We start from the raw sequence: 24,195 nt of genomic DNA, 5'->3' as shown, positions 1-24,195 counted from the left end.
GTACTGTTCAACAATGTTCAACGCCACACACCGAAAGTACTGCTGCTGCTGATGACGACCGACCGGACACCACCACACACTGCAATTGAATAAGCTTCGTTCATCGAGACCGGATGGAATTCGATTTTGACATCTGTGTTAGGGAAAGCGTTTTTTGCAGGCAATCTGTGATAATTGTGAACACCATTGAAACAGTTGGATATTTGTGTAATTTTCAATAGTGACCTATTGGAAAGCAGATTCGTAGAAAAATTTCCAATCGATTGGATTGTTTAGAATTAAAATGTATCCGCTATTGACAGAGTTATAAGTGGTAAAAATCTGAAATTGCACCCCCAATATGTTGCCGAAAGACGTAATCCTACGTTAAAATACTGACTCCTGTAAAATAGTCTAAGTGTGTACCCTTCGCCTTAATATACGTATTTTTCTACCTGTCTTTGACTCTATTTGAACAAGCTTTCGCCTGCTCTCAACTTAGTGTTCTATAGATGCACTTCACAGTTATTAATTGAGAGCTTTCTATGCCAACCAATGCATGAATTTGTATATTGTGTGGCAAGTACAATGATACTCTATGTCCAGGGAAGTCGAGAAAATTTCCAACCCGAAAGATTCCCTCGAAAGGACCAAGAATAGAATCCGCCACCTCCAGTTTCGTAGTAACGTACCCTTACCGACTAGGCTATCTGAGACCCCACTTAATATACGTCGAATCGATTTGCGGTCTGCCCAGTTTTTTTAAACTCTCTAACAAATGTGGTGCCAATTTACAGTGGTTCACGAATGGAAATTAGGGGAAAATAAATATGTACACCCATTAATTACCACTTTATCATCATAGTATCTTCTGTGAAGCTGTTGCTTATAAAAAGGCACTCATTTTGATGAAAGTTGCAAACAGGGTGGTTCAAAAAATTACTTCGTATTTGATGTTAAATACACACGATTTTTTTTAACATCCTTGCATGATTACGTGACGTAACAGTATGGAGGGGAAAATGTGACAAGTGGAGAGGGGGTAATTTCTGCCAATTTTCGCTTGGAGTAATTAATGGACGCTCCCTCATAGGCTCCTTGAATTCCCCTTGACTTCAGGCAACAATTCTGGAGAGACTTTCTGATTCTCAAATAGTCTCTCTAAACTTCATAAATTTTCCCAGCTCCCAGCAAATGACATCCATATAACATATAAATTAAATTCAACTTGCGAATTTTAGTTTCCTCTGTGTAATTCATTCTTACAATAATTTAAAACTAAACAGTCGAAAAGTAAATATTTTCTATAATCGATCTTTGCGACCTGGTAGATTAGAAACCTATGTTCGAATGATTTACTTGCTGGGATTTTCTAATCAATGAAAAAGTAAAGATTACTGGAATGTAGTTTAAATATTAACTTAGCAATCATGTATAGCTAAAACTCAAAACGGTTGAATTGACTCATTAAAATTAACCAAAATAAAAACGAATTTAACAATAATACCGATCGAATTTTGATTATTTTCCAATCTTCTCAAAGATGGAAATGGATCCTTTTAGATAAGTGAATTTAGATACAACAACTAGGCGCACGGCGTGCGCCCGCAAACATGTTATTTGTTTATCCATTTCAATGTATGTATTCAACTGAGAATATTTCGTCAAGAATGCAGGAATCTTCAAAATGGCACCTTTTGATGCTACCAAATCTCGTATATCGTACCTCTTATCTGCTAGAATTACGTCTCCTGATTCAATGATGTTTAAAAATCCCCTATCATTCGCTATAAAGCTATCAGAGCATCGTCTTCCATAGGCTTGTTATATGAACGCAACGCTGCCGTTCCTGTTCATAGATATCAAAAATGATGTCATCTGATGCGAATTATAAGCACTATGATGAGCTATTGCTGCTCTGGTTTCAAGAGGTGTTTCCGAGTACACCTCGAAACAATGGATGACAAAAATCCTTCGCCTCCCAAAATACTGTTGAAATATTAGAGGATTGTGTCTGCTGGCGATATCTTTTGGAAGAATCGCCAGGGCTTATTTCAAATTCTCAAAGAGAATAAAAACTGTTCGGTGGAAGAACTTGGATGCTGTATTCGTGCAGACAGAATATTCGTCAGCTAATTCATGAAAAGGTGCGTTACGGCGTAGCTTCCAAAGTGTCATGACAAATTCTTCTTCGTTTGTCAACTGAAAGGCAGGTTCAAATAGAACGGGTTCCATGAAGCTGTATAATCATTTGAGCGTAGTGAGCATTTTAATTCCTGAATATTGTCTACACATGTCATTACTCGCAATCCAAGCCATGAACGTGATACACCAAAACTAGATGATTGCTAATTGACAATTCAAATTAATTGTAAATTTCGTCATACATTCGACTATGGATATAACTCGATATAACGTAACTTACTTTTCACTTCCATCGCCGATTTATCTCCATTCTCTTGAACACGGTATTGAAATTTGCATTGATTCTGAAACATCAAAAACCATACCTAATTACATTTACTCAGACCAAGCGCATCCATCAGAGCACATTTGTGCCCAATTCTTCGTTCAGCGTGAAACGTCCAAACCTGGAAAAAGCACCCTCTTGTTGCACGACATTATTCAAAATAGGAAATGTTGCACATCGCAAAGTGCTACACAACGCATACATTGAGCTTTTTCGTGGCGTGTTGCAAGCAAAAGTTTCTTATTTAAATGCGAAATGTAAACATCTAGGCGCATCGGAAACAGTGAATTGATAACTTTTCATAAAAAAGTATTAAACTTAATTTCCGCAAAAAAAATACAACGAATTTTATCTTCACCTAATTCCTCTTCTTCTCATTCATGGCTATAACGTCACGACTAGAAATTAACGATTTCTCTCAACTTGGACTGGACTATCAGGAATCCGCAATATCAAGAACTACACCCAACCGGAAATGTAAGATTCTATTACAGATTTGCAATATTTAGAACATCTATTACAGATTTGCAAAATTGAACAGATTCTGTAATATGGTCTATGTTAGCTTATTTTTCGAACATCGTTTGTTTCCACAAATGCATTGCGTCTAGAAAATCATCTCGCGAGGATTTATACAAAAATTTGCACCATTGCAAGAACTTTCTATTATAATTTTTGTATGAAACATATTCAGAGGATGTAACAAATCTGACCTTACATTGGCTGTAAGAGAAATTTGTTTGTACACTTCACGGTTTTGTGGAGTCCGTAATAACTATCTACTAATAAGCACGACTTCCACTGGTGACAACGCTCTTATTAGACAACGAAACCCCAACCCCAAACTCTTCTCCTGATCCTATCCTTCGACAATGTATCCCTCTAACCTCGGGTAAGCCGCAAGTATTCGGTCCAACTCCTACCAGACATAGAATTAAGTGAATGTTGTTACAAACAAAGAACGTAAAGCTAACGTGATTGATCGAACTAGACGACTTGTGTTCAAGAATGTTTCTCCGAATTTTTCTATAGAAAAAAAAAACAGTCGTTATTATATGATGTCACCAAAGATCCAAGGCACACACAACCATACACCATCTCGAATTCATTTCTACTGGCTTGATTTATAGTAGATCGTGCCCCACATGTTCAAGCTTGAACGAATCTTAACACCTTTTAGCGAAAACCATTCCGGTTTTCGCAACAAGTCCGACAACGCACCCAATATCTTCGCATAGCACTTCATCATAATCTTGATCAGTCCTGTCAGTGTATCAATAAAACCGTTCTTGTTCATAATCTTCCATTGATCTTCACAGTCAATAGTATCCTAAGCGGTTGCCTGAATAGGTAAGTGCCTTAATAGGTAATTGCTTGATATTCACGTCGCTTTTGGAAGGTCTCCCTCAACGTAGTGATATCGGTTTGATAACTTACCAAAAATCTGCATGCTTGCGGCGATGGACGACGGAAGACGATCTGAAAAAGCACTTTGCAGGCCATGGTGAGCATAGTGATCGCTCGGCAGATCTCGCTTTCTAACTTGACTCCCTTTTGATATATTGGGCACCTCCTAGAGTAGCTTTTCTGTATTCTAGATGCTGACTATCCGCCAATGCAGACAAGTAGTCAATTTATTCGAGCCCATTTTAACAAGTTACGCTCCGATACCATTCTTCCCCGCTGCCATGTTATTATTATTATTATTATTATTATTATCTTTATTAACTGACATAACCCCAAGGCTGCAAACTGCGAGTCGATGCATGTTGACATGGCTGGTTCTCGGTAATGCGATGATCAATCATTATGATTCAGCAACCATTCGAAAGGTATATGGCTATCTAAATTCATATATATCATGTAGAAACCCGATTGGACCTGTGGTTGGCCATCCGGAACGGAAAAACCCGGAAAAGTCCCGAACAAAATGTGTGTCGGTTCATGTTGACATAACTTGATTGAGCCACTATTTGAAAGAAATTATTATATACTTTCGAGTGACCAGTCGGAACGGGAAAACCCGTGAGAGGTGGCTCTGCGGCAATTCGGATACACCGAGAAAATGGTCAATTCCTGAAAGTAGACCAAGAGATCCGCGATTATCTCTAATTTGTATACAACTACCGGGCGGTCAGGAAACGTTCTTCAAGATATCCGGAATCACCGACCTACTTAGGTATACTTTCAGGTAAATGGTCAATTCCTGAAAGTCTACCTAGCGTTCCACGATGTTTTCTAGATTGCATACAATCATGAGCATAGAGGAAATATGCAATCTCCACATCGATTCTGAATTTCAAGCAATTATGAGCATAGAGGAAATATGCCATCTGCATATCGATTCTGCAACCGGGTGGGGTTCTATGGATATCCGGAATCACCGAAGAAATGGTCAATTCCTGAAAGTAGACCTATTGATCCACGATTTTCTCTAAATTGCATACAATCATGAGCATAGAGGAAATATGCCCTCATCATATCGATTCTGCAACCGGTGGCCAAAAAACGGCCCCCTGGATATCCGAAACCACCGGGAAAATGGTAAATTCCTGAAAGTAGACCTAGAGACTAAATTGCAAGCAATCATGAGCATCATGCTTGGCATACACAGTTTTTGGTTACGAACTGCTCATTTGCTGATAACTTTGCACACAGTTGACCAAAAAAAATCTTTTTAAAGCAGTCGATAGAATAGAGCTTAAGCTTGTTATAGATAGGTAAAAAAATTAGATTTTGAGTAATAAACTGTACTTGTTTTTGCCATGTAAAAATGAAGAGAGAAATGCTCGCTGCACAGCTCGGACTCCTAATGTAAAAATTCATTGGTGTTGATTCAAATGTTAAGATTTACAGATTCTTTGCATGTCTATAGTAAACTATAATCGTAATCTATCTATTACTTCAAAGAAAAACAAATTTTAACAACTGAGTGAAAAGTTATTAACAAATGAGCAGTTGGTGTGCAAAACTGTACATGTCAAGTATGTTGAGCATAGAGGAAATATGTCAACTGCATATCAATTCTGCATCCAGGTGGGGTCCAGTGGAAATCCGCAACCACCGAAAAAATTGTCAATTCCTGAAAGTAGACCTAGAGATCCGCGACTCTTTCTAAATTACATACAATCATGAGCATAGCGGAAATATGATATCTTCATATCGATTCTGCTCCCGTTTAGACCCTGGTGATATCTGGAGTCACAGAAGAAACGGTCAATTCCTGAAAGTAGACCTAAAGACCCACGATTTTGTTGCTCTAAATATCATATAATCTTGGGCAAAGAGCAAATATGCCAACACCATATCTGAGCGACCAGAAAACGGCCTTTCTGATATTCTGATTCTACAAGGTAAACAAAACATAGGCAGGACATTCGGACAGATTTATTTATTATTTTATTTTCTTAAACGATGATGGTCCCACCTCCACAAAAGTTTGAGCTGGACGAGCTATCTTTAAGATAATTAAATAAAAACATTTTAACCAGGTTTGCAAACAATATCAAGCTGGTTAAAATTACAGACATAAATTCCCTGTTAAATATGCTATAGACATCAACCAAAAACATTCACATGTGTAACCAGTTATCAAGAGTCCAAGTCTAATCCTCGACAATACTTTTATTTCCACTTGAACTGGTATTTACACGTATAAGATTCCGCAGTGCCTGGATTATATCCAGGGAAACGACTTCCAGCTATTTATACCTGTATTCCGCGTGCGAGGCTCAAACTATTTTAGACTACTCAATGTTATTTTTTTACTATTACTACTACAAAATCAAATAAAAACTAAAATCCATCATCGCCATCGTGGCGAACAATGTAGTTTTTTGTATATGCTACACAAATTACTAAAATGTCTTTATTACCGTGTCCATACAAAATAATCCATTAGAGATAACTTCGTCCAGATACATTATTTATCAATTCATAAAAATATAACTGCTCAATAAACATCTTTTACATGTGAAATCCAGCGTCTCTTAAATTATGTAAGTGTAGTTGCACGCTTGATGTGTATAGGCATCGAATTGAAAACATTTATTCCTTTAAAAAATAATGATTTTTGTGAAGCATTATTTAAAAGATGTACTAGACTGTCTACTGTCTTACTACTAGACTAACATTTTAAAAGCGCGTAACTCCAAAATGAACATATCGAGAGTATCGCTTCCGAATTTTGATGACCTAAAAAATAATCGTATTTCACGACTTTCCATTTCTGGATAATTTTATAATCTTGACATATAACCTAGTTAATAGTGTAATCTAAAAACACAAAAAAAGTTTTCTTTGTCATGAAATCTAGACCAAAAATTGAAATAGGCGGAACAGCCATACGTAAACAATGGCTTTAAACAGAAAATTCTCAAGAATCAAAACACTCCCACGCAAACTAACAATGCCATTCGATAAAGGAAGTTTGCTCTATCAGATGACGGTTTTAGATTGCTTGAATGTGATTTGATTCTCGAGGAATTTGCATTTAAAGCCATTGTTTAAGTTTGGCTGTTCCGCCTATTTCAATTGTTGGTCTAGAAATTGAGAATAAAGCATCATACGTCCTGATAATTTATTACATGTTGTTACCCCCCGGATCTTCCATCCTTTGAACTGCCAACACTGGTGTTGTTGTTCCGCCTTGGTTCTTCGTTCGCAAATTTTGTGATAGTGGAATTAATCATTTTGTTCGACCATTTTCCACAGAGATGGCGCTGTTCCGCTGGTAGGAAACGATAGAAATCCCCATATAGAAATTGAGAGAAGTGGGAATAATTCGCTTTCGGTGCATATTCAGGTGAAAAAAAGTCGTTCACAACATAAAGAAATTAATTAGGGACTTTGTCGTTCAGTTTTTTCCCGGAGCCAAATCGGGCGAATACGGTGGATGCGGAAGCAATTGGAGCCGTAAGTAATTGATTGTAGCCGTGGTTGCGATGCTCTTGTGCGCCGGCGCATTGTCTTGCAAAAATAACATTTTGTTTTCGCTTCATGTGAGGCCGTTTTGCAACGATTTCGGCCTTCAATCGCTCCAATAATAATGCACAGTTATACTCGCTGTTGATGGGTTTCCTTTTTCGAGGTAGTTCACGAAGAGTATGCCATGACAATCCCAGAAAACCGACGCCATAACCTTTCCGACCCATCGAGCCTCCCTCGGCTGTTCTGTGGAGTGTGATAGTGGATCCAGATTTCAGATCGACGCCAAAAGTTCACCCGATTCCGCATCAGCAAGTCCAAACACTCTTTCGAAGTGCTCTCGCGTTCGTGGTTTTGGTCAGGAGTGAGCTTGCGCGGCACCCAGCGGCAGGATAACTTTTTCATATGCAAAAATTCGCCCAAACTATGGCATGTGCGTTCAGTATTAATCTTTGCGGTATCTGCTAGCTCGCGTACCTTTACTTACCGGTCATGTATTTTTTCACATTGTCCTCTGTAACCGCATCAGAGGGCCTGCCGCTGCGGACTTGATCGGTAGTGGAGTTGCGGCCTCAAAACCAATATTTGACGGTGTAATCTGACGGAGCATTAGCCCCATAATATTTATCCAACTTTTCTTTTGTTTCCTTCGTCGTTTTGCCTCTCAAAAAATAATGTTTTATGAGAGAACGAAAATCGTTTTTATCCACACGGTTAGAAAAAAGTACCCAACTCACTTTTACCTACTTTTGACTAGTTTGTCTCCTTTTCTCTTTCTAATGTTGTCAAAAACGGAGGAGCAAAACCACCCAACAGGGGTAGTAAAGTGTGGGAACCCAACGTTGAGTATAATCATATTTACCTACTATTGGGTACAACTAACTTACTATTGGGTAGAAGGCGAGTGGAAAATTCCATACGAATTGCACACAAGTAAATGAAAACTACTTTGACCCGCATTACCTACTGTTGGGTTCCTGCACTATAGTGCCGAGATGAGTGAAAAGAACTTACTTTTGGGTACTTTTTTCTTACCGTATGCATACTCAACATGATGCCAAACACGTCAAAACAAAACTAAAGACAGTATCCCACTGAAATTTGGCATGTCTGCCTGAATATGAACGGACTACAAGGCACCATAACCTTTTTTTGCAGTAGCAGCGCATTCTGGCGGTCAAGGAGGTTACTTTTCACCCTACCTAGTACTTTATTCTGCAAACGCTGTATTCTCGCGCAACACGGAAAAGGACCTATCATTGTTGATCGATTCTCTTCATCGATTTTCTTTTTCGCGAATTACCCGACTGCAAATGAATTTCCCATTCAGGCGCAAGCTAACATCATCTTCTGTTGAACTGTGCTGCGAGCTTCGCGAGAAATTCGTTTATGTTGCCATGGGAAACCAAAGAGAAAGTCGATGAAGAGAATCGATCAACGAGGATAGGCCCTTTTCAAATGTTACGCGAGTATTATCGATATTTGTATTTCATTGGCCAAAAATAGAATGGACGGGCAAAAGTCTAGATGAGGGGAGATGATTGATTTGAATAACTGTATTTTACTACCAATAGGGGAAATGTCGGCTTCGGCAATACCTTAACCTATTATCGTCAGGGGGTAAACAAAGTCCTAGAGCACTCAAATTTGGCCAATAGATGCTCTGAAACACAATGTATCCACATGCCAAAATTGAGCTCTCAAGGACGTTATTTACCACCTGACGATAATAAAATAAGGTATTGCCAAAGCCGTCATTTACCCTAGTTAAATCGTTTTTCAAGCGGCATAGAATTCCATACTTCTTGGTAATTTTCTTGATGACACTTGAGTTGGTCATCAATAATCTCGCCAAGATATTTAATTTCCTGAAGGCAATCAATTTTCTCATCATCAATAACAGCAGAGACATCATCATCCACACGATTCCACGAAATTACCATGAATTTAGTTTTACTTATAATCAATTTCTATTATTTATACTTCAACCATCTACTTAGTGAACGCAAATCTTCATTCAAGCGTGAAACGGCTTCTTCTAAATCTTTAGCTGCAATGAATAACACAGTATCGTCAGCAAAAGATTAATATCACAAGACCGTAAAACTCGTCGCATGTCATTAATATACATAATAAATAAAAGGAGCCCTAATACACTTCCCTGATGCACTTCATGATCATTAAAAACAGTCTTTTGTGTTCCATTTGTATGCAGAACCCGAAATTCCAAAGCTCTTGATTGTTCTCAACAATAAGGGCCTAGAAATTGTCTCAAAAGCACGTTTTAAATGTCAGTGAAGCGTCAAGAAGTACTCCAAGATCTTTCACAGTGCTCTCACGTTGTAGAGAGGTACCACATAAAACGTAGTTGTGGAGGGCCAGTGTTTCTTTACGCTGAAAGGAAATAACAGAGCATTTAGAAACATTTAAGACCATACGATTCGTCTTGCACTAAGCTGCGAAGGCCTCTAGTTGTTCTTGAAGAAAGAAAGCGTTAATTGGTTTGTTGATAACATTATAAGGTCGTCAGCGTAAGATTTTGTGTGGCATTTAAGGCCGTTGTTACCATCGTTCATATATAGCAGTTTCTAAAGGTACGAGCGCAGCCATCAGTGAAGATTACCATCAATTCCTAATCTGTCAAACTTGGCCAGGACAATTTCGTGATCCATTTTATCGAAAGCAGCCGACAGATCCGTATAAATCTCATCTACTTGCGAGCCTTTCTCCATTTGGTGAACGACGAAAGAAGTAAATGTCACTAGGTTGGAAATAGTCAACCGTTTGGGAACAAATCCATGTTGATCTGATGAGATATATTGCAAGCATTTCTGTGATGAGAAGTCCAGGAAAATCAGTTCGAAAAGTTTTGACGACGCTCACAAGTCGGCAATACCTCAATAGTTGGAAAGAGTACGCTTGCATCCTCTTTTATGAACCGGGAAAACGAATGAGTTTTTCCAGCAGCTAGGGGAAAACACCAGAAGCCAACGAACAATCAAATATTGATGCTAACGGAGATGCAATTGCATGGATGCAATTTTTAAGAATAATGGCTGGAATGCCATCGGGGCCAAAACTGGTGGAGCTTTTAAATCGTTTTCTTACGGCTAGGACAACATCGGTTGTTATCGAATGGTGAGGACCAATGACTGGTAAAAGAGGTACATTGGCAGTGGCATCGACGATACTTGTAGGCTAGCTGGTTCTAAATCACCGTTGGACATGATTGAAGGAAATTCGGTCTCTTTTCGTTGATCACTAACATAGCGCCAAAATCCTTTCGGTTTTAGACTCCGTTGCAAACGATATTGATGTGCGTGATATAGCTGCTGATCTAGTCTTTTATATACCCTATTGGATCTTAGGTAATTGGCTTTCGAGGACGCAGTTTTTGCTTTCCTGATTTTTTTCAATGCTTTCCTTTTAACCTTTTTTAGACGTTTCAAACGAGAGTTGGTTCAGACTTGTTATTTTTGTAGCTTCTTTGGGAACAAACTGATCGTTACAAACAGTGATAGCAGCTAGGTTGATATCGCAATCACGTATTAGTTCAGCCCAATCAACACATGTGAGAAAGGAGCTCATACTGGCGTAATTGGCTTTACTGAAGTCGTATTATATGGTATTAGCACTAACGAAAGTACTTCGAACATCACACTGCAATTATAATTTCAAAGGAGGATGATGCCTGCAATCTTTTAACAACAAACATGGAGCTCAAATCATGCTGCAGTGAGTACCGAGTTCATCACTAACAAAACAGTGGTCCAAAACGTTCTTTTTCGTTCACGACGCCGTTCTAGATAGCTGAAGGCAAGCTGTGCTGAAAGCGTCCAGCAAACATCCGGATGTGAAACTATTCCCAGAGCCAGTGACGTCTGGATAGTAGTCGCCGATAATGATGATGTTATCTGAAAATACCTAACCTGCGGCGCTGCTGTACCGCGTGAACGGTGCTCGATGTCGTCGAATGATACTGCTCGATGCATACCAGAAATGAAGATGTTGACTCGGCGTGATAATGTTTCTGATTCTAGTGGATGGGTACATTGTATCGTGGGACGATCGTGGTTGCTGCCGATGCCTTATCTATTGCTGTGTCGTGGGAATGATGGTGACTACTGATGATGCGTGGTTTATTAAAGGAAGCTGATCTCTGGGTGGTGGTGTAATCTTGGTTGACCTGCTTGGTACCACTATAGCCAAAAGATCCTGATTCAGGGTACAATTGGACCTTAACTTTTATATAAACTTGCTGGCACACATAAAGTATAGTTTCTTTCATAAATTTTTAATTATGTATGTGCGGGTGGGCGTTGGCCAGATTTGGATTATTCAGATATAATCCTAAATAGGACCTAGATTATGTAATACTCTATTAACCTCAAGTCTGTGCTCTGTCACAATGTTTCATTATGATTAATCAACACTCAAAGGGGTAAAATATCAAATTTGGGGTGAATTTGAAAGAAAGGGAACTTAGAGTGTAGAGCGCACTGCCCACTGGACGATTCTGAAGCCTGGCCAAGTGAGTGGGGTATGGGTTTATTTGATTGAACGTCATTTCCAATTTATATATTGATACATTCAAACCATTGGCATTTGGTATTGAGATGGGACAGAGATAGGATGCGGAGGGCCCGCTTAGGGGGAGCGTAACCCATGTTATGGTTTCCATTTATTTAATAGTTCAGATAGGCTAGCAACGACCGGTTTATAAAGAGAGAATCTACCATATGGTGCCCGTTCACTGATCAAAATCATATTCACATTGTCAGGCCCTGCCCAGGAATAAAGGGATTGACGATGATTTTTTAAGTTTTATTTTGCATTTGCATATAATTGTAATTTTAAGTTTGTTTTTGTAATTACAAGATAAATAGTTTAACTCATTTGAAACATTGAGTTGTATAAACTTGACGAATCATACATCTAACATAGTAGTGGTTACAGTTTTGCATGATCTAACAACCACTGCCTGCAACTAATGTTGGAGGGGCCGGCAGGGCTGATTACGGATCAAAACTAACATAACTCTAACACTAAAATGATCCCGAAACTAACGCTCATTCATTGCACTTTAAGTCATAAAGTAGTTTTATTTATTTTCGGTGAACATTGGCCAAAATTGGATTTTTATATAAATGTAATCCTAAAAGGACCTTGATTATTTAATAGTCTAGTAACCTCAAGTCCGCACTCGGTCACAATTTGTATTGTGATTAATCAACACTCAATTAGTAAAGTATAAAATTTGAGATGAATTTGAAACAAAGGGAACTTGGAGTGTAGAGTGCACTGCCCACCGGTTGATGCTGAAGGCTGGCCAAGTAAGTGGGTTAGGGTCTAATGATTTCTGAATCGACAATACAGTGTAATTATTTTATACTCTCTATATTATAATCTTTGAATCAGTTTTAGGGTTTTGGGTTAACAGAGGCAGAGCGCGGAGGTTTATAAAGTACTATCAGTTAAACAGTGTTTTTGAGATTGATCTATATATATTCTTTGGTGTTTCCTAGCCGATAATCAAGTTGGTGTTCGATGATTCAAAGAATGGATGGGATAAACATTGAGCTGCCCAAAGTTGGGCGTTGTTGAACTTGTGGTACTTGCACAACATTTTATATGAGTATCCAAGTAACCAAATAGTCACAAAGTAGCTTTGAATGTGGGTTCAGAGTGAGACAATGTCACTGAGACACAATATGGTAACTTGGGTGTTCGGATAAAACTATAACTTATACCTAGAAAAAAAAACTAATTCTGGTTGTATCTCTTTTTCGTTCCGGGTGGTGAGCGAACATGATGAAGAAGAAGAAGATGGCTTGCCCCGTCTCCGAACGAGTGTATTGTTGATGGACCTGGTCTACGATTCAAGATTGGTTTCTGTAATGATAAGTAGGGGAATTTACGTATTCTCGTCAATCTAAGCAGCGTCTGCACTTCTACTAGCATATTCTCAGCGTCACGCACATATATGATGTGTCTGTTTGTTTACATTCATGTGCTGCTTGCTTCTCTATCCATTCCAATCGACAGCATTTTTCAAAACGTTTTGAAAGCGTTTTTACAACGCTCCAAACTTCTCAGGTGAGTGTGACTATTGTCGGCAGCCTCTTTTTCTTCGGCAACCTTCCCATTAGAACTGCGTGTTAACCAGCTGTTCTATTATCGGCAACTCGAAATCAACCCCATTTTGTAGTGCGTATGCTTTATTTGAAGAAAAATGTAGCATTACTGGATTGCTCGATCGTTCAAATATAATCAGATTGAAGCTGAAAGGCTAAACAATCGTTTGGACACATTCAGGGAAGTGCGTTGATGGGAAAACATAGTGAAATTAACGTTTAAATTTAGGTTGCCGAAAACAGTCAATGGGTGCCGAAGCCAACATTTACCCTATCACCATCTTCATCGAAATGTAAGTATTATTGACAATAATCATAACAATCAATTCGTATATACATTGAAATACATACATAAAAGGGAAGGGATGGTCCAACAGGGCACCCGATTGAAGCGATTCGGACGGGGAGAATGGGAATGCCAACTCCCTGTTGATAACATTTCGTGGATAAAGGGCGGGCTCTTCTCCCAACTCATTGGGGCATCTTCCTGTTTGGGGGCTTGTCTTTTTGACCAATTGGCTGATCAAGTTGCTGGAAGGAGATTCTTTATTGTTCCGTAGATGCGTATAGGCGACATTGCCTATCGATCTATCCAATCCGTTTTTGGCCCTTCATACAGCGACATGTTGACGACAATCAGAGGTTATTAAGCTTGATCAAGGCAAACAGGGAAGAGAGCCCACTGCTGTCGGACTTAGTTTCCGTGCTACAATCGGTGGTAAACCACTATTATGTCATTAATTATTTATGTGCCATTAGATTTCAATAACAATGTTCTATTTTAAATTTACACGTCAAAATAATATCAAAGAATATTAAAGCATGCCTATAAAAATCGGGGCAGCCTCCCTTAGCTCAGTCGGTAAAGGTGCAGCTACAAAGCAAGACCATGCTGGAGGTGGCTAGGTTCGATTCCCGGTCCGGTCTAGGAATTTTTCGGGATGGAAAATTGTTCGACTTCCCTGGGCATAGAGTATGATTGTTTTTGCAAAAATGGTACAGGCATCGAAAGCTCTCAATTAATAACTGTGGAAGTGCATCTAGAACACTAAGTTGATAGCACGCAATAAGCTAAAAATACGATAAGCATTAAGCTTGAAATGCGATGAAGAAGAAGAAGACTATAAAAATCGGGATTAATGAAATTGAAGTTTCTTTGGTTATTTCAGAGTATTCCAGATTTTACATCTTGAAACTCTTTCTTCTCGTCTAAAACCGGATGACACTCCTCGTCGAACCCATATTTTCGTCGATTCCTCCGATCGCACCCAATAGCATCTTCTGCAGCGCTATTGATGGCTACTTTGACACTACTCCAGGATTCCTCAATGCTGCTTCGAGGTTTTGTGCTTAATCAGTTGTGTGATGTAGTGGTAAGCGTGATTACCTCTCATGAGTTGATGGGTCGATAGGTAGGGTGTAGGTGTAGGAGCTGCCTCCCTTTCGTCGGTAGCATTGGTGCTCAGCACGGAAAATAAGATCGACGGAACAGTTGTATATAGCCGGCGCCGGTGGTGTAGTGGTAAGCGTGAATGCTTTCTCACACCCCAATGGGTCTGGGTTCAATCCCAGCCAAGGTCGGTGGGATTTTTCTGAGGCATAAAAATCTCTGGTCACGTCTTCCTTCCTTCGCCGTTGGTCCCGGCCCATGTGTGTTGATGAATGGGTGCGATATCCTACGCAGGTGTGGAAGCTACCTTCCTGCACATTCGAATGCCATCAATGGATGGCAATCGATGTCCGTCGGTGATTGGCACTAGATTGCGGAACAGAGACCGACGTTAAATAAAGGAATGAAGGAACAGTTGTGTCTGCGGGTAGCATGAGTTGTTCCAGATTGTAACGAGGCGGACATCGATACCAATAGTTGTGGCAACGGAACATCTGTGGTGCAGTAGAGTGATGCAAAATTTGAAATTTTCGCTCCACAATTCTTAAACGATTCCAAATCGGATCCTGGCTAACCTCTCAAAATTTGAACCAATTTGGTGAGAAACTGAGATGGCACAAACCATTTGAAGTTTGTATGGGAATTACTATGGTAAAACCAAGATTTTTGTTCATGTCTATCTAATAATTCACCATATCGGTCCACTTCAAAAGTTTTCAACTGTACTTGTAGGAAATTTTCCCAGCTACAACTTTGCTCAATTTCACTTTTTAATTAAATGCAACACAGCTTAAAAAAAGTAGTGTAAATTTCCGTTACTATGATGCATATAAATGGAGCGTCATAAATCATACAAATTTACATTATAAATCGTGTAAATTTATGAGACAAGTCATGCAATAATCCATATATTGTATGCAACTTTCCACCTTTGTTTGCAACATTTCTTGCAAGCTGCTAGTTTACGTGAAAAGGAAGTTTACATGCATGAATGTTTGCATGCATAGATGTTTACATCACCAGTAAAATTCAGATTTTTTTAGTGTGAAGGATCGAAAGTTATCAATGGTTCAATGCGCTGATGTCTTATGATCATGCTTAATCAACTGCTCAGCAGGCAACATTGGTGTTTCTGGGGCGTTGAATAGGACATACAAACCATGGCTACTATGTCACACTGCAAAATACAGTGTTGCCTACAGAGCAGCTGCTGGATCATGTCATAAGTGTACCAATCTCTTAAATAATTAATAACTTTTTCCTGTCTCGTTTTACATAGAAACAATTTTCAGCAAAGTTGTAGCTGAGAAAATTTTCTATAAGAATGGCTATCGAACTGTTTCGCAGCTCAATATGGAAAAAGACTAGAAGGCAATGAACAAAAAGTTGAGATTTCCCATAGTAATTTACATGTAAACTTCAAATGGCTTGTGCGAAGTCTGTTTCTAACCAAATGAGTTGTAGCTTTGGGAGGCTAATCAGGATCCGATTTGAAACCATTTAAGCACTGTGGAGCGAAAAAGTCAAATTTTGCATCAGTCTAGTGGTGCAGCTATAGGTCCTGACGTCAATGATATTTGGCAGGTGCCTTCCATCAATCAAAACATGGTATGCTAAAGGGTGATACGGTCAAAATTTGGTCAATATCAACTTGACGTATTTCTTTCAATTTTGCATTTAAAAAACCTGAACACCCCTCATTTTGAAGGTGTGTTTGTGTAGAATGTTGCTCCTATTTTGATTTTGGAATTCACTCTTCAGTTGTCAAAATGCCGTCCAAGCAAGAAGAGCAGCGTATCAAAATTTTGCTCGCGCATCGCGAAAATCCGAGCTACTCGCACGCAAAGTTGGCAAAATCGCTAAAAGTTGCCAAATTAACCGTTACAAATGTAATTAAAGTGTTTGGGGAACGTTTGTCGACAGCCAGGAAGTCTGGATCGGGGGGAAATCGAAAACCGGAAGCCGCTGAGACGACAAAGAGAGTTGCCGGTAGTTTCAAGCGAAACCCTAACCTCTCTCTCCGAGATGCCGCAAATAAGCTGGGTGTATCGTCTACAACCGTGCATCGAGCCAAAAAACGAGCCGGACTATCGACTTACAAGAAGGTAGTGACTCCAAATCGCGATGATAAACAAAATACGACGGCCAAAGCGCGATCCCGGAGGCTGTACACGACGATGCTGACGAAGTTTGACTGCGTGGTAATGGATGACGAAACCTACGTCAAAGCCGACTACAAGCAACTTCCGGGACAGGAGTTTTATACGGCAAAAGGAAGGGGAAAGGTAGCAGATGTTTTCAAGCACATGAAACTGTCAAAGTTCGCAAAGAAATATCTGGTTTGGCAAGCCATCTGTACCTGTGGCTTGAAAAGCAGCATTTTCATAGCTTCCGGGACTGTCAACCAAGAAATTTACGTGAAAGAGTGTTTGAATAAACGTCTGCTGCCTTTCCTGAAGAAACACGGTTGTTCCGTACTGTTTTGGCCGGATTTGGCATCTTGCCATTATGGTAAAAAGGCCATGGAGTGGTACGCCGCCAACAACGTGCAGGTGGTTCACAAGGACAAGAACCCTCCCAACACGCCAGAGCTCCGCCCAATTGAGAAATACTGGGCTATTGTCAAGCGGAACCTAAAGAAGACCAAAAAAACTGCTAAGGGCGAGCAGCAGTTCAAGGCAAACTGGCTTTCTGCGGCGAAGAAGGTGGACAAGGTGGCTGTACAAAATCTGATGGCAGGGGTCAAGCGTAAGGCCCGGCAATTCAGATTTGGAAAAGCGGAAGCCTAACTGAATATTTTTCCTGAATTTTATACTAATTGAACTTGAAAAATAAATTTAACTTGATTTTTTAAATAAACGATTTCACCGATTTACACGCGTTTTACCTTGACCAAATTTTGACCGTATCACCCTTTAGGCCAATTTCTTGATTTCTTGATTACTCAATTTGTCAATTATAAATGTGAACCAGGCTTCGAGGCTTTACTCAACGGTATTTAGAGGATCATTAGGAAGTTAACCAGGTTTGGCAAACCATCACACATTTTTTTCGTGGAAAATAGGGTCTTTTATCAAGCAAACACAACCGAGATTTAAAATTTTTAGCATTTATTTCGATCGGAACACTTACACAACAATATCGTTTATGTATGGGCACATTTTTGGTATTTAGGTCTAATCAATCGTCATTTGTACACATGAAAAAGAGCTTATCCTTCGATCTACGGCCTCACAGATCAGATGACCCTAACTAATGGTAGTAAAACTGGTATAGTAAAATAGAGTGGCTTTCTCGTGTCGCCGTGTCAAATGCACGAGTCTGAGTAATACATGCTAACAGGAATTGAAGCTTCCGGGCAAGGTCTGTCCTAGAGCTTTCCATTCTCGACGCCTTCTGATTGCTGTTTCCGTTTGCCAAAGTTCTCACCATCTTCGATGGTTTCCGGCAGAGGATGTCCTTGCGTTTCGGGCAGGAAGAATACAAAGAAGGCGCCAATCAGTGGAATCACTCCGAAGATGAGCGGTGGCAACCAGTGAGAGATAACTCCCATACCGGCGACAAATGGTGCAATCATCGAGCCGATTCGAGCAATCATAGATGCAGTTCCAATACCGACGTTCCGAACGACCGTTGGGAAGAGTTCACCCGCATATAGGTATACTGTCGGGAAGGAAATACTCATTCCTACAAGACCTATAGAAGCCAGTGTTACGTTGAGCCAGGTCACGGACGGAGGTACGAAAGCGATGGCCAGCATAGTTAAACCGGTCAGCGTGTTCGAAGTGATCAGGGTCTTTTTTCGACCGTACTTCTTCATCATGTAGATACAGACCAATGTTCCGGGGAGTTCCAATGCTGCTCCGATGGCTACGTTGGTATATATGTCTCCACCCGAGTGGCCAATGTACTGAGCCACACCGAAGAAAGCCAACCCACAGACGAACCAGTTGAAGCACATGTAGAGAGTTTTTGCTCGCATGTTGGGCGTCCGGAACAGATCCAACAAGTTACCCTTGGCCACACCTCCGTGGGTTTTCGTTTTTGCGTACTGTTCCACATCGGTTCGGATGTGCTCCGTTGGTAGTTTATTACGCTTGGCTGCCTTTTCAAGTACCTGAATGGCTCCCTCAGTGTTACCGGAAGTGAACAAATACCGCGGTGATTCCGGAACCAACCAGTAGTAGGAAACCAGCAGAACGGAGAAGATGGACAGACCAAACTGCAGAGTGTGCCAGTCTCGAAGGAAGTACGCGAAGCCAGCCAACGTCAGGTGACCCAGGTTGAACGGGATCTGGTACAGAACGGAGAACAGCTCACGCCATTTCGGGCCAATGATCTCCATCACCAAAACGAAACTGGAAAAAAGCGGATTGTAGAATGTTAATGATATGTGTAATAAATTATTGTGATAAAAATTCAAATCAAAAATCGTTCCTCACCTCGTCACCATGGTTCCTCCGGTGGCAACGGCCGTAATGAAGCGCAGAACTACGAATCCCCAAAACCATGGGATAAAGGCGGTTCCGACACCACTAATTAGCTGAATTATGACCGCAATCACCAACGGTGGTCGACGTCCATACCTGTATAGATAGAGGTAATAAATTATCACGAATCCAGCCTTCAACGAATGTCCGCGTTCCACACTTACTTGTCGGCCAGCGATCCAAACAGCACACCGCCAACGAGAATGCCAAACATGAAAATAGTTTGCGAAAGGTTCACCAAATTGGCCTTCTCGCAGACCAGATCCCACTCACTGACGATCGTCGAACTGAAAACACTGGTATCGTAGGTCCAGCTGGTGCACTCGCTGCTACACCTGTCCAAGGTGCTATTGGACGCGCAGGTATAATTCATGGCTGCCCCCAGGAAGATGATACCCATCTGATGCCACGCCACGGGGAACTTGAGCGGGAACACTACGGCGCACACCAAGATGTGCCACCAACCGAGCTGGCCCATGGCCCTCTGTATCGGGTCCAGGTTCCATTTGGAGTCGCTCTTTTTCGCTGTCGTCGTTGCAGTCACTGCAAGGAGAAGAAACGGGAGGAGAAAAATGCAAAGCGCAATTTAGAATATTGACTGGACAAGCATTGACCCACTGACTGCTGCTGCTCCGTGGTTGAGCGTAAATCACTTGTGGGGATTTTTTCTTCATTTTCTTATTTGTGTGCTTAATTGTATAATGAGAACCAGTTACAGGCAGAAACACTGCACTTGAAGACTGCGAATAACCTCATTGCATTTGGCGTAGTGGTTTATAGAAGGGTGATCGTAAAAGTGAAATTAAAAACTGTCGTAAAATGGAAATTACGGATTTGAGCCCAATCTTCGGATTGATAAAGTGGAAATTTATATAGTAAGTGGTCAGGCAGCAATTAAACGGTCTTAATCAAACCAAATTAAAGAAGAATAAGTTAATTATTGAAACAATTTTTAATGTGTAACATACTTACTCAAAATATTGCACACTGTGCCAAAACTGATTCAGAACTGCACTTATTTCGTGCTGCTACATGGTGAGGAAAAGAGTTCAGCTCCTATTTGACAGACGCTAAATTCAGCACACCTGTGTCAATTTTGGCCTTGATTCATTATAAGTAAACGTGCACAGTTTTGTTCGAATGCGTTGACGAGTAGTGCATCACACCTCAACACCTAAATCGAATCCCAAATCAGCTACAATAAAAAAAAATGCAACTGAAAGCACTGGAAGCACCACATCCCACTGCCTGATGAAGTGAAAAGTAAAGCTTATGCTTATAGGTTTCAAATCCATTTGAGTTAACTCTTCTAATTTGACTGATTTTCATTTATCATATGCCAATCACATAAAAGTTACCAACTAAGCAGCATTCATGTAGAATTTACCAGATACATTTTCAATCATATCGTTTTCATTGGATTTTCTTATAGCACATAACAGGAATATGTCATAATGGTTCAGTTTAGTACACTGAAACAAAACTTAACATAATCACAATTGGCGAAATCCTTTAAATTAAATTGCATTTCCAATGAAGAAATCGCTTTTTGAAATCCATATGATTTTCATATGACCATCACTAATGACACATACTTCAGAAAACAGGAAAAAGATACATTTTATAGGTTTTTCCAAAAGTACAATTTTATATGAAAATCAATGGTTTTTACGTGTCATTTTCGTTCTGTGTAGAAGCTTGTACAGTGGTCAAAATCACAAAAATAAAAAAGGTCAAATTCACCACTACGTGATTAAAGCTTTTTTCCGTGCCTCTTTCCGTAAGCTGAGACGGTGCTACATTTACACCACATCAGCGGCGTGCAACATTCGAAGGACAGTTGAATAAATGGTTATCACAAAACACGTGTTTTTCAACGTCGACGCTGAAGCTGCACCAATCAATAGGAAGGTGCTAATTGAAACAGATTGTTGATGGGCCGCTAGTGTCCAAGTTTTCTAGTAAACATTGAAGAGACGACATGTCAAAATGGAACAATCGATTATCTGTCAAAGTCATAAGACGATTATCTGTCAAAGTCATAGGATAAATCAATCCAATCGAGCAGAAGACCTGTCAAATGGATAAGATGTCGTCTCTTTATAAATACAGGCTCTTTAGTAAACATAATCACGGGAGTAGGCTACTGATAATAATTTAATGATATAAACTGATATTTCCGGACTGATTTGAGATGAGGGCGTAACAGTATTTGTAAGGTCTCAGGACAAATGGCCGAATGACGAATGGCCGAATGACGAATAGCTGAATGACGAATGGCCGAATGACGAATAGCCGAATGACGAATGGCCGAATGACGAAAGGACGAATCACCGAAAGGACGAATAGCCGAAAGGACGAATGGCCGAAAGGACGAATGGCCGAAAAGACGAATGGCCGAATGGACAAGTGTCCGAATGGACGAGACTGAACGAATGAACGAATTTAAATTTGTCGGATAGGTGGATTAATTAAATTCATCCCTTTAATCAACTTGACAATCGCTGAAGATACATTTGATTTTAATGTTGCATAAATCAGCAATAAGATCATTCAGTTAGGAAACAGTCTTAACAACAACTGCAAGACATAATCTTAGATTTTCATAATTAAATTAGGTATATTTTAAAATAGAGACTATTCCTTCTTTTAAACATGAGCTGTTCTTCCGAAATATTTTTTCAAGTGATTTTTATTGCTTTTGCATAATTAATTTTAGAGAGATATTTCCTTCTTTTAAACATGAGACTGTTCTTTCGAGTTATATTGTAGCAGATTTATTGACGCTTCAGTTAGTCATGAGATTTTTTATCTTTAACCCTTTTGTTTTTGCTGTTTTTACACCGTGTATTCAAATCCCGTCACGCACATAACAGTTAAAACTGAGATCTGGTTGAAAGTGGTAGAAATAGATAAATCTTCTATTCTTCCGAAACATATTTTTGTAGTGATTTTTGACGCTTCGGAAATTATTATTTTTAATAGAGGTATTTTCTTCTTTTAGAGATGATGAGCTATTCTTTCACATTATATTATTAAAATCAAATAATAATACAAAACTCCATATTTCCATTAAGGCCGTTCGAAAGAAAGTATGTGGAATTAAAACAAAAATTTGCTCATTAGAGGACAGCATCAATTTTTCATTTATTGTGCAATTATTAAAATTAAAACCGTAGATTTTTTTATTTCATAAATGTAATCCTTGAAGTCTCGTCCATTCAGCCATTTTTTCCATTCGGCCATTCGTCCTTTCGGCTCTTCGTTCGTTCGGCCATTCGTCCATTCGACCATTTGTCATTCGGCCATTCGGCCATTCGGCCATTCGTCATTCGGCCATTTGTCATAAGACCTTTTGTAACAGTAAATAATAACTGAATTTCTCAAACAAACTATACCAACTGCGCAACTGCTAGAGGAATCATTCCCCTACCTGATGGTGTAAGTTTGCGAGGTTGAGCTTTTAGCAGTTATGCCCAAATGTCAAATCAGTCCGGATTTGTTTCATTCCCAATTGGTTTCGTAACTTTTGTGGGTTATGTACTGCCGTCATACGCATAAGTGTCCCATGTTCCATGCAATCTTTATTCTATTATTCGTTTATTCGTTCACATAAATGGAAGAACCAACGACTGCGAATTTGATGAAATCTTCGATTACAATTCAACAATGATAACATTAGAAATAGATTGAACATTGTTGATTGGCAAGCAATATTAAGAACTGCAGGAAATGTTGAATGTACAGTTGACGTATTCTACAATGTGTTGCTTGGAATAATACTTGAAGAAGTGCCAACTAAAAGAAGAAGATGTCAGACTCATGCAAAACATCCGGTTGGTACAACAGGGAACTGAAAAATTTTAAAAATCGTAAGCAAAAAGCGCACAAATTTTATAAAAAATATAATAGTGAAGAAACTTTGCCATACTATTTAGACATTTGCGATCAGTTAAATTTGGCCGTGAATATGGCATTTGAGGAGTATAATTTAAAATCTTGTCGTAGGAACTTCTTCAATTGTGTGAAAACCATATTGATCTGAAATTATAAGATGCATTTGGACGAGTGAGAACTCGGATGATATATGCGATTTGTTTGCAAATTTCTTCCAAGAAATCTATGCTACGTTTTCAGAAGAGGATCGTGACCGTGAATATTTTGAATCTTATCCAGAATTTTCAAATGACATCAGCGTAAGTCAAATCAAGGTTCATGATATCTTAAAAGGTTTAAACAATTAAGATGCATCTAAAGGTCCTGGCCCTGACGGTGTTCCATCAGTTTTTATGAAAACTTTAGCAACTGAACTTACTGCTCCATTGTTTTGGATTTTCAATATGTCACTGGAATCCGGAAACTTCCCTAAAATATGGAACAACTAGTTTTTAGTGCCTATCTTTAAATCGGGCAAAAAATCTGACATATTTACGTAATTATCGTGGTATAGCTATTATCTCTTGCATTCCGAAACTTTTCCAGGCGATTGTAAATGAAAAACTCTTTCTTCAAATTAAAAACAGAATAACTACTATGCAACATGGCTTCTTTAAAGGCCGTTCAACAACTACGAATTTGCTCGAATTAATTAATTATTCCTTGAATGCAATGGATAACGCAAACCATGTATAAGTGTTGTTTTTAACAGATTTCAGCAAAGCGTTTGATCGAATTGACATACCCATGCTTCTTTTTAAACTTAAAAAAATGGGAGTTCATTACGCACTCCTCAAGTGGCTTGAATCATATTTAACTGACCGCCATCAAACAGTAAAATATAAAGGAAAGACATCAAATCCCGTTGAA

General features: G+C 39.4%; 1 protein-coding gene and 1 pseudogene across 2 annotated transcripts in view; both read right to left on the bottom strand.

Moving 5' to 3' along the window:
• Positions 1-1,424: 1,424 nt before the first annotated feature.
• LOC135705206 (uncharacterized) lies at positions 1,425-2,298 on the bottom strand (annotated as a pseudogene).
• A 15,761-nt stretch (positions 2,299-18,059) lies between these two features.
• The window catches only part of LOC135705195 (organic cation transporter protein), a 54,733-nt gene continuing 48,597 nt past the window's right edge, over positions 18,060-24,195 (bottom strand). For both annotated transcript variants that reach the window (XM_065226800.1, XM_065226801.1), the window contains exons 2-4: positions 19,554-19,932; positions 19,342-19,485; positions 18,060-19,257 (exon numbers count right to left, since the gene is read on the bottom strand). In XM_065226800.1, coding sequence (XP_065082872.1) covers positions 18,270-19,257; positions 19,342-19,485; positions 19,554-19,932 — 1,511 coding nt within the window. In that variant the 3' untranslated portion in view covers positions 18,060-18,269. The remainder of the gene's footprint in view (positions 19,258-19,341; positions 19,486-19,553; positions 19,933-24,195) is intronic.

Source organism: Ochlerotatus camptorhynchus, unplaced genomic scaffold (assembly GCF_037179485.1).
Source record: "Ochlerotatus camptorhynchus isolate MF236.1 unplaced genomic scaffold, CSIRO-AGI_Acam_v1.1 ptg000261l, whole genome shotgun sequence".
NCBI lineage: Eukaryota > Metazoa > Arthropoda > Insecta > Diptera > Culicidae > Ochlerotatus > Ochlerotatus camptorhynchus.
Note: the sequence above shows the minus strand (reverse complement) of the source record. Positions and strands in the feature narration are given on the sequence as shown.